Source organism: Staurois parvus, unplaced genomic scaffold (assembly GCF_062004578.1).
Source record: "Staurois parvus isolate SC_StPar_1 unplaced genomic scaffold, SC_StPar_1.0 ptg000857l, whole genome shotgun sequence".
NCBI lineage: Eukaryota > Metazoa > Chordata > Amphibia > Anura > Ranidae > Staurois > Staurois parvus.
Genome location: NW_028318653.1, coordinates 392136 through 407572, shown reverse-complemented (window position 1 = coordinate 407572; position 15437 = coordinate 392136). Strand labels below are relative to the sequence as shown.

General features: G+C 48.8%; 1 protein-coding gene across 1 annotated transcript; it reads right to left on the bottom strand.

Annotated features, from left to right (window-relative positions):
* Window positions 1-4960: 4960 nt before the first annotated feature.
* On the bottom strand, window positions 4961-11143 carry LOC149443495 (resistin-like). Its single transcript, XM_089655615.1, has 3 exons — window positions 11009-11143; window positions 7812-7889; window positions 4961-5269 (listed from the first exon to the last, which is right to left on the bottom strand). Exons 1-3 carry the CDS (start codon window positions 11124-11126, stop codon window positions 5136-5138), a joined length of 330 nt encoding a protein of 109 aa, XP_089511741.1. The 5' UTR covers window positions 11127-11143; the 3' UTR covers window positions 4961-5135.
* Window positions 11144-15437: the final 4294 nt, after the last annotated feature.

The following is a 15437-nucleotide window of genomic DNA, read 5'->3' as shown; positions in this document are numbered from 1 at the left end:
CAGATGACTCGGAGCCCGCTGTCTTGCCAGATGACTCGGAGCCCGCTGTCTTGCCAGATGACTCGGAGCCCGCTGTCTTGCCAGACGACTCGGTGCCCGCTGTTCCTCCAGACGACTCGGTGCCCGCTGTCTTGCCAGTTGACTCAGAGCCCGCTGTCTTGCCAGACGACTCGGTACCCGCAGTCTTGCCAGATGACTCGGTGCCCGCAGTCTTGCCAGACGACTCGATGCCCGCTGTTCCGCCAGACGACTCGGTGCCCGCTGTCTTGCCAGTTGACTCGAAGCCCGCTGTCTTGCCAGATGACTCGGAGCCCGCAGTCTTGCCAGACGACTCGGAGCCCGCAGTCTTGCCAGACGACTCGGTGCCCACTGTTCCGCCAGACAACTCGGAGCCCGCTGTCTTGCCAGACGACTCGGAGCCCGCAGTCTTGCCAGACGACTCGGTGCCCGCAGTCTTGCCAGACGACTCGGTGCCTGCTGCTCCGCCAGTTGACTCGGAGCCCGCTGTTGGGCCGGTTGATTTAGAGCCCGCTGTTGTGCCTGGTGACTCGGGGCCCGCGGTCTTGCCAGATGACTCGGTGCCCGCGGTCTTGCCAGATGACTCAGTGCCCATGGTCTTGCCAGATGACTCTGTGCCCGCGGTCTTGCCAGATGACTCGGTGCCCGCAGTCTTGCCAGATGATCCAATGCCTGATGACCCAGTGCCCGCTGTCATACCTGGTGACCCGATGCTCACTGTTGAGCCAGATGACCTGGTGCCCGCGGTCGAGCAAGACGATCCAATGTCTGATGACCCAGTGCCCGCTGTTGTACCTGGTGACCCGATGCCCGCTGTCGAGCCAGATGGCCCGCTGCTCCATCTGGGGGCCCGGTGCCCACCGCCCTGCCTGGGGGCCTGGTGCCCGCCGCTCCGCCTGGGGGCCCGGTGCCTGCCGCTCCGCCTGGTGGCCCGGTGCCTGCTGCTCCGCCTGGTGGCCCGGTGCCTGCCGCCCCGCCTGGTGGCCCGGTGCCCGCTGTTCCACCTGGTGGCCCGGTGCCCGCTGCTCCGCCTGGTGGCCCGGTGCCCGCCGCTCCGCCTGGGGGCCCGGTGCCTGCCGCCCTGCCTGGGGGCCCGGTGCCTGCTGCTCCGCCTGGTGGCCCGGTGCCTGCCGCCCCGCCTGGTGGCCCGGTGCCCGCTGTTCCGCCTGGTGGCCCGGTGCCTGCTGCTCCGCCTGGTGGCCCGGTGCCCGCTGCTCCGCCTAGTGGCCCGGTGCCCGCTGCTCCGCCTGGTGATCCGGTGTCCAGCCCGAAGTGCCTCCATCCGGTGTCCAGCCCGAAGTGCCTCCGTCCGGTGTCCAGCCCGAAGTGCCTCCGTCCGGTGTCCAGCCCAAAGTGCCTCCATCCGGTGCCCAGCTCAAAGTGCCTCCGTCCGGTGCCCAACCCGATGTGCCAGTCTTTGATATCCCGCCAGTCACCGGACCCGGGCGGTGGAACATTTTGTCCAGCTAGGACTGTTTGGAGCATCCTGAGGCCGCTCCTTGAGGGGGGGGTACTGTCAGGAATGGACTTGCCAATAGTGGTGGGAGTCACCTGCCTTGTGGGCTGCAGTACCAGGGCTGGCCAGCGGGTGCTCTCAACAACCAGAGGTTCACTTCGGCAATTAGCCATCACCTGGGGCTGATTGCAGGTGGTGTATTTAAGGGATGGCCAGACCTGCAGTCTGTGCCTTGGTGTGTGTTTTTTCCATGGGCCCCTGTATCTAGTAACCTGCATTCCTGTTCCTGTTTCTGCCTGACTTGTTGCCGACCCTGCCTGATCCTGACCTCTGCTGACTTCTCCTGTTTGATCCCTGGCTTGTGACCCTGACTACTCTCCGCCTGCTCCTCCTGTACCTACCTGCCCGATAGTTATCGACCCGGCCTGCCTGACTACGTTGTGCTCTATATGTGTATGTACCTGTGTATCTGTATCAGTTTAGGTTTGGGTTTGTTTCACCTTGTTGTATGTATTTGTGTTAGCTTGGGGTTTGGTGCGCTGCGTTTATATTTGTATTGTTAGTCTTAATAAATTGTCTTATTTATACCATATCTGAAGCCTGCGGTTCCCTGTGTCAGTCCACACACTTCTGGTCACACCCGCATCCCTGACAGCTGGTTCCCTTCACCTATGGAGCTTATACAAAGGGAATTGTCTATAGAGATCTACAAAATAATTCTCAGTGACTATCGAATATCTCATTTTATCAGTAGAATATCAAGGAGAGGACAAATGTAGAGGCCAAGTACAGTATGTGTAAAGCTCCTGTCAGCCTTCCTCTCTAACTGAGCCAAGACATACAATTTTAATTGAAGAAAGCGACATGCAGTTTTTGAGACCAAGGAGAGTTTCCAATAAGGAAGTGACAGCTCTGGGCTTCAACAAAATGGTGGCCTCCAGCTAGAAGAAACAGGAGTAATGTTGGAGTCAATTTACAGCACACACTGTTTTTGGTGGAAGAATCATTATTTTGGAATGTACGTTCTTTTGTTAAAGACTGTTTAGGGATTCAGATTTACTTTAAATATAAATATAATAAGCTTTTTTAAATTGCACTAAAGAAGGCACAAATCTGAAGAGACTGCAGGTGGGTGTTTGTACCAACTCTCTAAGTGGTATTTCCCTTTTTACCTAACATATCGATGGGTACTAACCTGGCTGTGTGTGCCTAGTACACAGGAACCCAATGACCAGTCTTCAAAGTATTTGCCATGTGTTACAGTGTTGGGGTGAGCAGGGGTAAATAGAAGCAAGTTCCTGCACTGAACCCTGATGAAACTTTGGATGAGCATAGGACAAAGGGCTGGACCCTGATGAAACTTTGGATGAGCATAAGACAAGGGGCTGGACCCTAATGGAACTTTGGATGACCATAGACAAGGAATTGGACCCTGATGAAACTTTGGATGAACATAGGACAAGGGGCTGGACCCTGATGAAACTTTGGATGAGCATAGGACAAGCAGCTGGACCCTGATGAAACTTTGGATGAGCAGAGGACAAGGGGCTGGACCTTGATGGAACTTTGGATGAGCATAGGACAAGCAGCTGGACCCTGATGAAACTTTGGATGAACATAGGACAAAGGGGCTGGACCCTGATGGAACTTTAGGTGAGCAGAGGACAAGGGGCCGGACCCTGATGGAACAATGGATGAGCAGAAGACAAGGGGATGGACCCTGATGGAACTTTGGATGAGCAAAGGACAAGGGTCCAGGCCCTGATTGAGCTTTGAATGAGTAGAGGACAAGGGACTGGACCCTGATGAAACTTTAAATGAGCAGAAGACAAAGGTCTGGATCCTGATGGAATTTTGGATGAGCAGAGGAGACGGGTGTATTCTCTAGTCTATTGGTTTGTGAAAAAAAGAACTGTGTATCAGTAGAACTTGTGAGGAGAACAATCTTCACAATGCACAACCTGGTGAGGGCCATCAATGTGTCTTGTGAGATGTGTCCTCTCTCGCTGTCACCACGCTTATGAGTAATGCAATTGCATATTCAGTACTATGTGCCACAGAGGAAAGACTACAAGATGATGGATCCATCTGACAAATTCCAGTCTGCTTCTTCAGTAGCTGTGTTCCTACAGGCTGATTAGATTAGATGTGTGTCTAGAAGAACCCAGGCACAGCCCTTCTGCTAAGGAGGACAGAGTATGAGTCTGAGAAACAGGTCAGAAGGTGGGGGTCCTGGTGCCAATGCCACCAAATGAGCTCCAGGTCAGATGGAAGCAGCCATACAACCAAACTCAAGCACCTCAGGGATTTACGTACCGCCAGATGACCAGGACCAGTGCCAGCAACCAGGTCTATAAAGTATACCCAGATGTCCAGGACCAGTTCCAGTGAGCAGGTCTATGAAGTACCCCCAGATGACCAGGACCAGTGCCACTAACCAGGTCTATGAAGTATCCCCAGATGACCAGGACCAGTTCCAGTGATCAGGTCTATGAAGTACCCCCAGATGACCAGGACCAGTGCTAGTAACCAGGTCTATGAAGTATCCCCAGATGACCAGGACCAGTGTCAGTGACCAGGTCTATGAAGTACCACCAGATGGCCAGGACCGGTGCCAGTAACCAGGTCCATGAAGTACTCCAAGATGACCAGGACCAGTGCCAGTAATCAGGTCTATGAAGTAACCCCAGATGGCCAGGACCAGCAGCAGTAACCAGGTCTATGAATTGCCCCAGATGACCAGGACCAGTGCCAGTAATCAGGTGTATGAAGTACCCCCAGATGACCAGGGCCAATGTCTGAGACTAATGGCAGCACTCGAATATGAATTTGCCCTTACTTTTCCAGGAAGTAGTCTGAAGCCATTACATGAAGTTTATCCACAGGGTGATGTGCTGGCCAATCCTGATTCAGACCCATGGGAATCTATCAAGAGTTTCTTTGTGTTTAAGCAATTGGCTTACAAAGAATAAGACAGGCAACCAGACTGTGTGTGACATTTGCATCTACCTGTGTGCGCCCAACCAGCTTGATTTTTGGTAGAGTCACCCCCTAGTGGTGGTTGGTGGTAAGAGACTATGAGTAAGTGTTCATACTGACTCTATAAATGGTATTGCCTGTTTTTGCAGTGTGTCTTGAGTGCCAGTTTGCTGGAGAGCTGAGTATAATGACCAGAGGTATCAGGAGTAGGGTTCCCCACAAGCCTGTATTTTGTGAGTTTTGGTAGCCACTGCCTTGTGTCCACTTTGAGAATCTTTGGGTTTCTTGTGATAATTGGCTAGTATGCTGGCTGATTCTTAGGGACACACAATGGGCAGTGATACCTTGTGCATTGTCCAGTTCCTCTTGTTCTTGTACCTCCTTCAGTATCCCCCCTGTAACAGTCACCCCAAGGAAAGCTCCTTCTCCAGCCTCCTTGTTTAGGGAGAAGTAATTGAATTACAGTTTCAGAAAACCTTTGTTTGTCACAAACAAAATCACAAAATATCAAGTTAAACCTTTTATAATTGGACCTTCTGGTCCATTCTCTCCCAGGCATGGAGAGTGGAGACTCCTCTTCTCTATGGTTTTTGCATATAATCATTGAAGTTGATTGTGAAAGTAGAGATTATTCAGGGGTGTCACTCCCATCTCCGAGTGTCCGCCCTCCGGTGGTCAGACTCTACTTTGATCCGATCTTGCAGCAACGGGCTGTTGTCCAGTCAGTGCCGAGACATTGACAGTGACATGTTCTCTCAGTCTGGATGTCCCATGAGCCACATCCAAACCCGCAGGCACACCCCGTGGTGCTGTAATCTGCATAAAATAAGAAGAGGCAGTGATGAAATAGCATAAAAATCTACAATCATACATACAGAGGTTGGACAAAAATATGGAAACACTGCAAGTGTGAAAGTGACAGCGTTTCGTGTTGAAAGTTGAAGTGATATAACATTCTTTTGCTTCTGCTGTGTGATGAGACACCTAGCTAATAGGTGGGAAGCCTCACTTCCTTCATCCATCTACAGAGAAGGCTGTGTGTCATCCATCTACAGAGGAGGCTATGTGTCATCCATCTACAGAGGAGGCTGTGTGTCATCCATCTACAGAGGAGGCTATGGGGTTTATTTACTAAAGCTGGAGAGTCCAAAATCAGACTCCCTTCTGCATGGAAACCAATCAGCTTCCAGGTTTCATTGCCAAAGCTTCATTGAACAAGCTGAGGTTAGAAGCTGATTGGTTTCTATGCAGAAGGGAGTCTGATTTTGGACTCTCCAGCTTTAGTAAATAAACCCCTATGTGTCATCCATCTACAGAGGAGGCTGTGTGTCATCCATCTACAGAGGAGGCTGTGTGTCATCCATCTACAGAGGAGCCTATCTGTCATCCATCTACAGAGGAGCCTATCTGTCATCCATCTACAAAAGAAGTTGTGTTGCAGCCATGTTTATACACCTGTATGGGTAGGTGGAGTAATTTCTCTGGAATAGAGGAGGCTGTGTGGCAGCCATCTTGATACACCCATATGGTAAAGTGAATCTATTTCTCTGGAATAGAGAAGGATGTCTGCTCAGTCAGGACAGTTTATCAACAATAATCTCATGAAGACACTGGAGGATTTATGCTCACTTGCACTAAGACAATAAGGGCCTTCACCCTTTCAGTCATCAGGAATCTTAATGTCTGAGAGTCTGCTGCTACCCCTGATCCAACACTAATACAAAATAACTGGAATGAGAATTGGGATGTTCAGAGCTTTCCTAGGGTGTCATAACAGGGACTAGAGGAAAACTGGCCTTTTTCACTTATTTTCAGGGGAACTCTGGTAGTATCTACTGGCAGTACAGAAGATGGGAGAATGGTTCCCTTGGTGAGGCATCGTCCACTCTATGACCAACCTATTAGTCTTGGGTTCCTTCTGATATCTCTAACACCTCATGGTTTATCTGGGCTGAAGTATACTATGAACAGATCCAAGTCCCCATAGTGTCAAGGCCAGCAAACCCACAAATGTAAACCTTGGAGATAACTTCTCTTAGCTGGTCTGAGAACTCTAGGATCTTATGGTTTATCTGGACTGGAGTATATGAGGGGTAGATTAAAGGCCCCATAATGTCAAGGCCAACAAACCCACGAGTGTAAACCTTGGATATAACTTCTATTCTTAGCTTGTTTGAGATCTCTAAGACCCAGTAGCTGATCTGGACCGAAGTATACAGTATGAGGAGCAGATTAAAGGCCCCATAGTGTCAAGGCCAGCAAACCCACAAATGTAAACCTTGGAGGTAACGTATTTTCTTACTTGGTCTGAGATTTCTAGAACCTCATGGTTGATCTGGACTGAAATATACGATGAGCAGATCAAAGACACTATAATGTGAAGGCCAACAAAACAACAAGTGTAAACCTTGCAGGTAATTTTTTTCTCTTAGTTGGTCTGAGACCTCTAGAATCTTATGGTTTATCTGGATTGAAGTATATGAAGAACACATCAAAGGCCCAATAATGTCAAGGCCAACAAACCCACAAGTGTAAACCTTGGGTATATCTGCTACTCTCAGCTTGTTTGAGATCTCTAAGACCCTGTAGCTGATCTGGACTGAAGTATATGAGGAGCAGATTAAAGGCCCCATAATGTCAAGGCCAACAAACCCACAAATGTAAACCTTAGAGGTAACTTCTTTTCTTACTTGGCCTGAGATCTCTAGAACCTCATGGTTGATCTGGACTGAAGTATACGATGAACAGATCAAAGACACCATAATGTGAAGGCCAACAAAACAACAAGTGTAAACTTTGGAGGTCATTTTTTTTTCTCTTAGTTGGTCTGAGACCTCTAGCATCTTATGGTTTATCTGGATTGAAATATATGAAGAACACATCAAAGGCCCCATAATGTCAAGGCCAACAAATCCACATGTGTAAACCTTTTTTATAACATCTTCTCTTGGTTGGTCTAGGACCTTATGGTTGGTCTGGACTGAGGTATATGATAAGCAGATCAAAGACACCATAATGTCAAGACCAACAAACCCACAAGTGTAAACCTTGAAGGTCATTTGTTTTTCTCTTAGTAGGTCCCATAATGTCAAGGCCAACAAACCCACAAGTGTAAACCTTTGTATAACATCTTCTCTTAGTTGGTCTAAGATCTCTAGGACCTTGTTGTTGTTCTGGACTGAGGTATATGATAAGCAAATCAAAGACACCATAATGTCAAGGCCAACAAACACACAAGTGTAAACCTTTTTCTCCTAGTTGGTGTGAGATCTCTAGGACCTCATGGTTGGTGTGGACTGAAGAATATATCACTCTCACACTAATACAGAGCTCTATTCGAGGTCTTGTGATCATTTACCTGTAGGACAAGTAGCGTATGCTCCGTTCTGTTTGTGGTCATAGCAGACAAGTTTACTGTTCTCCAGGACTGTAGAAGCTGGAAGAGAAGATATGAGGGACCTGGTAATGAGCAGATATGGCTGCCAACATGTAAAATTATGCACAACCTGTGCACATCTACAGCAACTAATCGCATTTCATTTTGTTCATTGTTACCATGGCTGGTGGAAATCAGTGGCTGGGACTTAAATGATTAATGTATATCTAAACATAAGAAGAAAAATGTAATATGTTACAGCTTACTAGTCCTTAGACGGGATAACTGCCTTCGGGTTTCTTATATCTTTTTTTTTCCCTTTATTTTCATCTGGTGATCCTGCCGGTAACACACTTCCTGTCCTAGGGTGACAACTCACTCACTGTACTGTATTTATGAGCAGAGTTGTCATTCTAGGAATGGATTACAAAACCTCTACCCCTCTCTTCTGCCCCCAAAAATATAGAGGAGGCTCTGGAGTCCTCATAGATGTCGGGGGAACTATAACAGTGAGCATAGAAAGTTATCAGCCCGCAGGATTTCTGACAGGATTAGCAGGTATTTGTATTTATCGAACAGAATTAACAAAATGCTTTTATTAGCATATTAAATGGTTAAACGGACCAAAAGAGAGTGAATAGAAGAGGTTTATTGGTTGCATTTACATACACTTTAGCCCCGCCCAGTCCCAGCATTCCTTACACAGGTGTGGAAAGGACTGACCAATCACTTGACTGCTGTAATTGGCTGTCACAGTGCTTACATAATTGGGAGCCAGTCCAGCTGTTATATATGACTTTGTATGTTGTTGTTAGTGTGCAGAATTTTATTTGTTGGGCAATCAGTAGCCAGTGGAGGGATTGGTAGAGAGGAGTGGAGGACACTGAATGGAGGCCAGTGGAGGGATTGGTAGAGAGGGGTGGAGGACACTGAATGGAGGCCAATGGAGGGATTATCAGAGAGGGGTGGAGGACACTGAATGGAGGCCAGTGGAGGGATTAGTAGAGAGATGTGGAGGAAAGTGAATGGAAGCCAGTGGAGGGATTTGAAGAGAGGGGTGGACGTTACTGAATGGAGGCCAGTAGAGGGATTAGAGGAGAGTGGTGGAGGACACTGAAAGGAGGTCAGTGGAGGGATTGGTAGAGAGGGGTGAAGGACACTGAATGGAGGCCAGTTGAGGGATTGGAAGAGAGGGATGGAGAACACTGAGTAAAAGGCAGTTGGGGGATTGGTAGAGAGGGGTGGGGGAAACTGAATGGAAGCCAGTGCAGGGATTTGAAGAGAGGGGTGGAGGACACGAAGCAGAGGTCAGTGGAAAGGTTAGGAGAGAGAGATGGGGAACTGTGTGTGAAGGCCAGTGGAGGGACTGGCAGGGGGGTGGAGGAGAGAGAGGAGAGGCTAGTGGAGAGAATGGTGAAGAAGGGTGGAGGACACTGCATGGAGGCCAGTGGAGGGAATGGCAGAGAGAGGTGGAGGACACAGAGCAGAGGTCAGTGGATAGATTGGCAGGGGGGGGGGGGAGAATACTGAGTGAAGGTCTGTGGAGGGATTGGCAGAGAGAAGTAGAGGACACAAAGCAGAGGCCAGTGGAAAGATTAGCAGAGAGGGGTGGAGGACACAAAGCAGAGGTCAGTAGAGGGGATGGCAGAGAAAGGTGGAGGACACAAAGCAGAGGCCAGTGGCTGGATTGGCAGAGGGAGGTGGAGGACACTGAATGGAGGTCAGTGGAGTGATTGGCAGAGTGGAGTGGAGGACATAGAGTGGAGGCAAGTGGAGGAATTGGCAGAGAGGGGTGGCAGACACTGAATGGAAGCCTGTGGAATAATTGGCAGAGAGGAGTGGAGGACATTTCTGCCCATTCTTCTTTGCAGAATCCCTCAAGCTGTCAGATTGGATGGAGAGCGTCTGGGAACAGCAATTTTCAGGTCTGGCCACAGATTCTCCATTGGATTTGGGTCTGGACTGTGACTGGTCCATTCTAACACATGAAGATGCTTTGATCGGAACCATTCCATTGTAGCTCTGGCTGGATGTTTCGGGTCGTTGTCCTGCTGGAAGGGGAACCTCCGCCCCGGTCTCAAGTCTTCTGCAGACTCTAACAGGTTTTCTTCTAAGATTTTCCTGTATTTGGCTCCATCCATCTTCCCATCAACTCTGACCAGCTTCCCTGTCCCTGCTGAAGAAAAGCATCCCCACCACATGATGCTGCCACCATCATGTTTCACAGTGGGGATGGTGTGTTCAGGGGGATGGGCAGTGTTAGTTTGCCGCCACACATAGAGTTTTCTTTTAGGCCATAAAGTCCCATTTTGGTCCCCTCTGACCAGAGCCCCTTCTTCCACATGTTTGCTGTGTCCCCCACATGGATTCTCACAAACTGCAAACGGACTTCTTATGGCTTTCCTCCAACAATGGCTTCTTCTTGTCACTCTTCCATAAAGGCCAGATTTGTGGAGTGACGACTAATAGTCCTCCTGAGGACAGATTCTCCCCCCTGAGCTGTGATCTCTGCAGCTCCTCCACAGTTCCCATGGGCCTCTTGGCTGTTCCTCTGATAAATGCTCTCCTTGCCCGGCCTGTCAGTTTAGATGGATGGCCATGTCTTGGTAGGTTGGCAGTTGTGCCGTACTCTTTCCATGTTTGGATGATGGATTGAACACAGTGCTCCGTGAGATCGTCAAAGCTTGGGGATGCTTTTAAATAACCTATCCCTGCTTTAAACTTTTCCACAACTTTATCCCTGACCTGTCTGGGCCTTCATGATGCTGTTTGTTCACTAATGTTCTCTAACAAACCTCTGAGGGCTTCACAGAACAGCTGTATTTATACTGAGATCACATGACACACAGGGGGACTCTGTTTACTAATTAGGGGACTTCTGAAGGCAATTGGTTCCACTAGATTTTAGTTAGGGGGATCAGAGTAAAGGGGGCTGAATACAAATGCCGCTACACTTTTCACAGATTTATTGGTCACACATCTTGGAAACCATTTCTCATTTTCCTTCCACTTCACAATTATGTGCTACTTTGTGTCGGTCCATCACATCCAATCCCAATAACATACAATGGCAGTTCTGGTTGTCACATGACAACATGGGGGACATTTCAGGGGGGTAAAGACTTTATCAAGGCACTGTAGTAGATGGAAATACCACAAGTCAGTGGAGTGAGACCTACCCATAGATTTCATGAGGTTTGTGAGGGAGACGACATCTTTCAGACAACATTCCCCGCCACAGTTGCTGATTTCTGCTGAGACCGCAGACAGGAAAAGGAAACAAAGCAGAAGCTTCATCTTCCAGAGTCCAGGAACACCTGAGGGACGGAGAGTGACAGGTGATGTCTGTGTGTGGAGACCCAGATTGTCACCACCGACTTCACAGATACCGATTCCTTCTATTCTACAAATACAGCCGACAACTCTGACACCAAATGTGACATGAATAATGTATAACTAATACCACTGAACCTTGGGGGACACCACTAATACCACTGAACATTGGGGTACACCACTACTACCACTGAACCTTGGGGGACACCACTAATACCACTGAACCTTGGGGTACACCACTAATACCACTGAACATTGGGGTACACCACTAATAACACTGAACCTTGGGGGACACCACTAATACCACTGAACCTTGGGGGACACCACTAATACCACTGAACCTTGGGGGACACCACTAATAACACTGAACCTTGGGGTCCCCCACTAATAACACTGAACCTTGGGGGACACCACTAATACCACTGAACCTTGGGGGACACCACTACTACCACTGAACCTTGGGGGACACCACTAATTACACTGAACCTTGGGGGACACCACTAATAACACTGAACCTTGGGGTACACCACTAATACCACTGAACATTGGGGTACACCACTAATACCACTGAACCTTGAGTGACACCACTAATTACACTGAACCTTGGGGGACACCACTAATAACACTGAACCTTGGGGGACCCCACTAATTACACTGAACCTTGGGGGAGACCACTAATAACACTGAACCTTGGGGAACCCCACTAATAACACTGAACCTTGGGGGACACCACTAATAACACTGAACCTTGGGGGACACCACTAATAACACTGAACCTTGGGGGACCCCACTAATTACACTGAACCTTGGGGGAGACCACTAATAACACTGAACCTTGGGGAACCCCACTAATAACACTGAACCTTGGGGGAGACCACTAATTACACTGAACCTTGGGGGACACCACTAATAACACTGAACCTTGGGGTACATCACTAATAACACTGAACCTTGGGGTACATCACTAATAACACTGAACCTTGGGGTACATCACTAATAACACTGAACCTTGGGGTACATCACTAATAACACTGAGCCTTGGGGGAGACCACTAATTACACTGAACCTTGGGGGAGACCACTAATAACACTGAACCTTGGGGTACATCACTAATAACACTGAACCTTGGGGGACACCACTAATAACACTGAACCTTGGGGGACACCACTAATAACACTGAACCTTGGGGGAGACCACTAATTACACTGAACCTTGGGGGAGACCACTAATAACACTGAACCTTGGGGTACACCACTAATTACACTGAACCTTGGGGGACACCACTAATAACACTGAACCTTGGGGGACACCACTAATAACACTGAACCTTGGGGGACACCACTAATAACACTGAACCTTGGGGTACAACACTAATACCACTGAACCTTGGGGGACACCACTAATAACACTGAATCTTGGGGGACAACACTAATAACACTGAACCTTGGGGGACACCACTAATAACACTGAACCTTGGGGTACAACACTAATACCACTGAACCTTGGGGGACACCACTAATAACACTGAATCTTGGGGTACACCACTAATAACACTGAACCTTGGGGTACCCCACTAATAACACTGAACCTTGGGGAACACCACTAATAACACTGAACCTTGGGGTACCCCACTAATTACACTGAACCTTGGGGGACCCCACTAATAACACTGAACCTTGGGGGACACCACTAATAACACTGAACTTTGGGGTCCCCCACTAATAACACTGAACCTTGGGGTACCCCACTAATTACACTGAACCTTGGGGGACCCCACTAATAACACTGAACCTTGGGGGACACCACTAATAACACTGAACCTTGGGGTACCCCACTAATTACACTGAACTTTGGGGTCCCTCACTAATAACACTGAACCTTGGGGGAGACCACTAATAACACTGAACCTTGGGGTACATCACTAATAACACTGAACCTTGGGGGACCCCAGTAATAACACCGATCCTTGAGGGACACCATTCATTACACTGAACCTTGGGGGACACCACTAATAAAACTGAACCTTGGGGTACACCACTAATAATACTGAACCTTGGGGTACACCACTAATTACACTGAACTTTGGGGTCCCCCACTAATAACACTGAACCTTGGGGGACAACACTAATAACACTGAATCTTGGGGTACACCACTAATAACACTGAACCTTGGGGTACCCCACTAATAACACTGAACCTTGGGGTCCCCCACTAATAACACTGAACCTTGGGGTACCCCACTAATTATACTGAACCTTGGGGGACCCCACTAATAACACTGAACCTTGGGGGACCCCACTAATTACACTGAACCTTGGGGGACCCCACTAATAACACTGAACCTTGGGGAACACCACTAATAACACTGAACCTTGGGGGACCCCAGTAATAACACCGATCCTTGAGGGACACCATTAATTACACTGAACCTTGGGGGACACCACTAATAACACTGAACCTTGGGGTACCCCACTAATTACACTGAACCTTGGGGGACCCCACTAATAACACTGAACCTTGGGGTACACCACTAATGACACTGAACCTTAGGGGACACCACTAATAACACTGAACCTTGGGGTACACCACTAATAATACTGAACCTTGGGGTACCCCACTAATAACACTGAACCTTGGGGGAGACCACTAATAATACTGAACCTTGGGGGACACCACTACTACCACTGAACCTTGGGGTACACCACTAATAACACTGAACCTTGGGGTACACCACTAATAATACTGAACCTTGGGGGACACCACTACTACCACTGAACCTTGGGGGACACCACTAATAACACTGAACCTTGGGGTCCCCAACTAATAACACTGAACATTGGGGGACAACACTAATAACACTGAACCTTGGGGTACCCCACTAATAACACTGAACCCTGGGGGACACCACTAATAACACTGAACCTTGGGGGACACCACTAATAACACTGAACCTTGGGGTACCCCACTAATAACACTGAACCTTGGGGTACCCCACTAATAACACTGAACCCTGGGGGACACCACTAATAACACTGAACCTTGGGGTACACCACTACTACCACTGAACCTTGGGGGACACCACTAATAACACTGAACCTTGGGGTACCCCACTAATAACACTGAACCTTGGGGGACACCACTAATAACACTGAACTTTGGGGTACCCCACTAATAACACTGAACCTTGGGGGACACCACTAATAACACTTAACCTTGGGGTACCCCACTAATAACACTGAAACTTCGGGTACACCACTAAAAACACTGAAACTTGGGGTACGACACTAATAACACTGAACCTTGGGGGACACCACTAATAACACTGAACCTTGGGGGACAACACTAAGAACAATGAAACTTGGGGTACCCCACTAATACCACTGATCCTTGGGGTACACCACTAATACCACTGAACCTTGGGGTACCCCACTAATAACACTGAACCTTGGGGTCCCCCACTAATAACACGGATCCTTGGGGTACACCACTAACAACCCTAAACCATTCAGTGTATGAATCATTACCCACTACTCTCTGAATACCATCTTCTATCCAGTTTTCTATCCATTTACATTCAGATTTTTCCAGCCTAAAGACTTTACCTTACACATTAGCCGTGTGTGGGGAACTGTGTCCAAGTATGCCACGTCCACCGTCACCCCTCTGTCCGAGTATACCACGTCCACCGCCACCCCTCTGTCCGAGTATACCACGTCCACCGCCACCCCTCTGTCCAAGTATACCATGTCCACTGCCACCCCTCTGTCCAAGTATACCACATCCTCCGCCACCCCTCTGTCCAAGTACACCACGTCCACAGCCACCCCTCTGTCCAAGTATATCACATCCACCGCCACCCCTCTGTTCAAGTATACCACGTCCACCGCCACCCCTCTGTCCCAGTATACCATGTCCACCGCCACCCCTCTGTCCAAGTACACCACGTCCACCGCCACCCCTCTGTCCAAATATACCACGCCCACCACCACCCCTCTGTCCAAGTAGACCACATCCACAGCCACCCCTCTGTCCAAGTATACCACGTCCACTACCACCACTCTGTCCAAGTATACCACGTCCCCCACCACCACTCTGTCCAAATATACCATGTACACCACCACCCCTCTGTCCAAGTATACCACATCCACAGCCACCCCTCTGTCCAAGTATACCACATCCACAGCCACCCCTCTGTCCAAGTATACCGCATCCACCGCCACCCCTCTGTCCAAGTATACCACGTCCACCACCACCCCTCTGTTCAAGTATACCACA

What these genes read in the sequence shown, in the direction of transcription:
- LOC149443495 (XM_089655615.1), bottom strand. Translation starts at nt 11,126, where the DNA reads ATGAAGCTTCTGCTTTGTTTCCTTTTCCTGTCTGCGGTCTCAGCAGAA. An exon ending in AAACCTCATGAAATCTATGG is followed by an intron (nt 7,890 to 11,008) that starts GTAGGTCTCACT and finishes CTTCTCTTCCAG; the next exon opens with CTTCTACAGTCCTGGAGAAC. An exon ending in ATACGCTACTTGTCCTACAG is followed by an intron (nt 5,270 to 7,811) that starts GTAAATGATCAC and finishes TATTTTATGCAG; the next exon opens with ATTACAGCACCACGGGGTGT.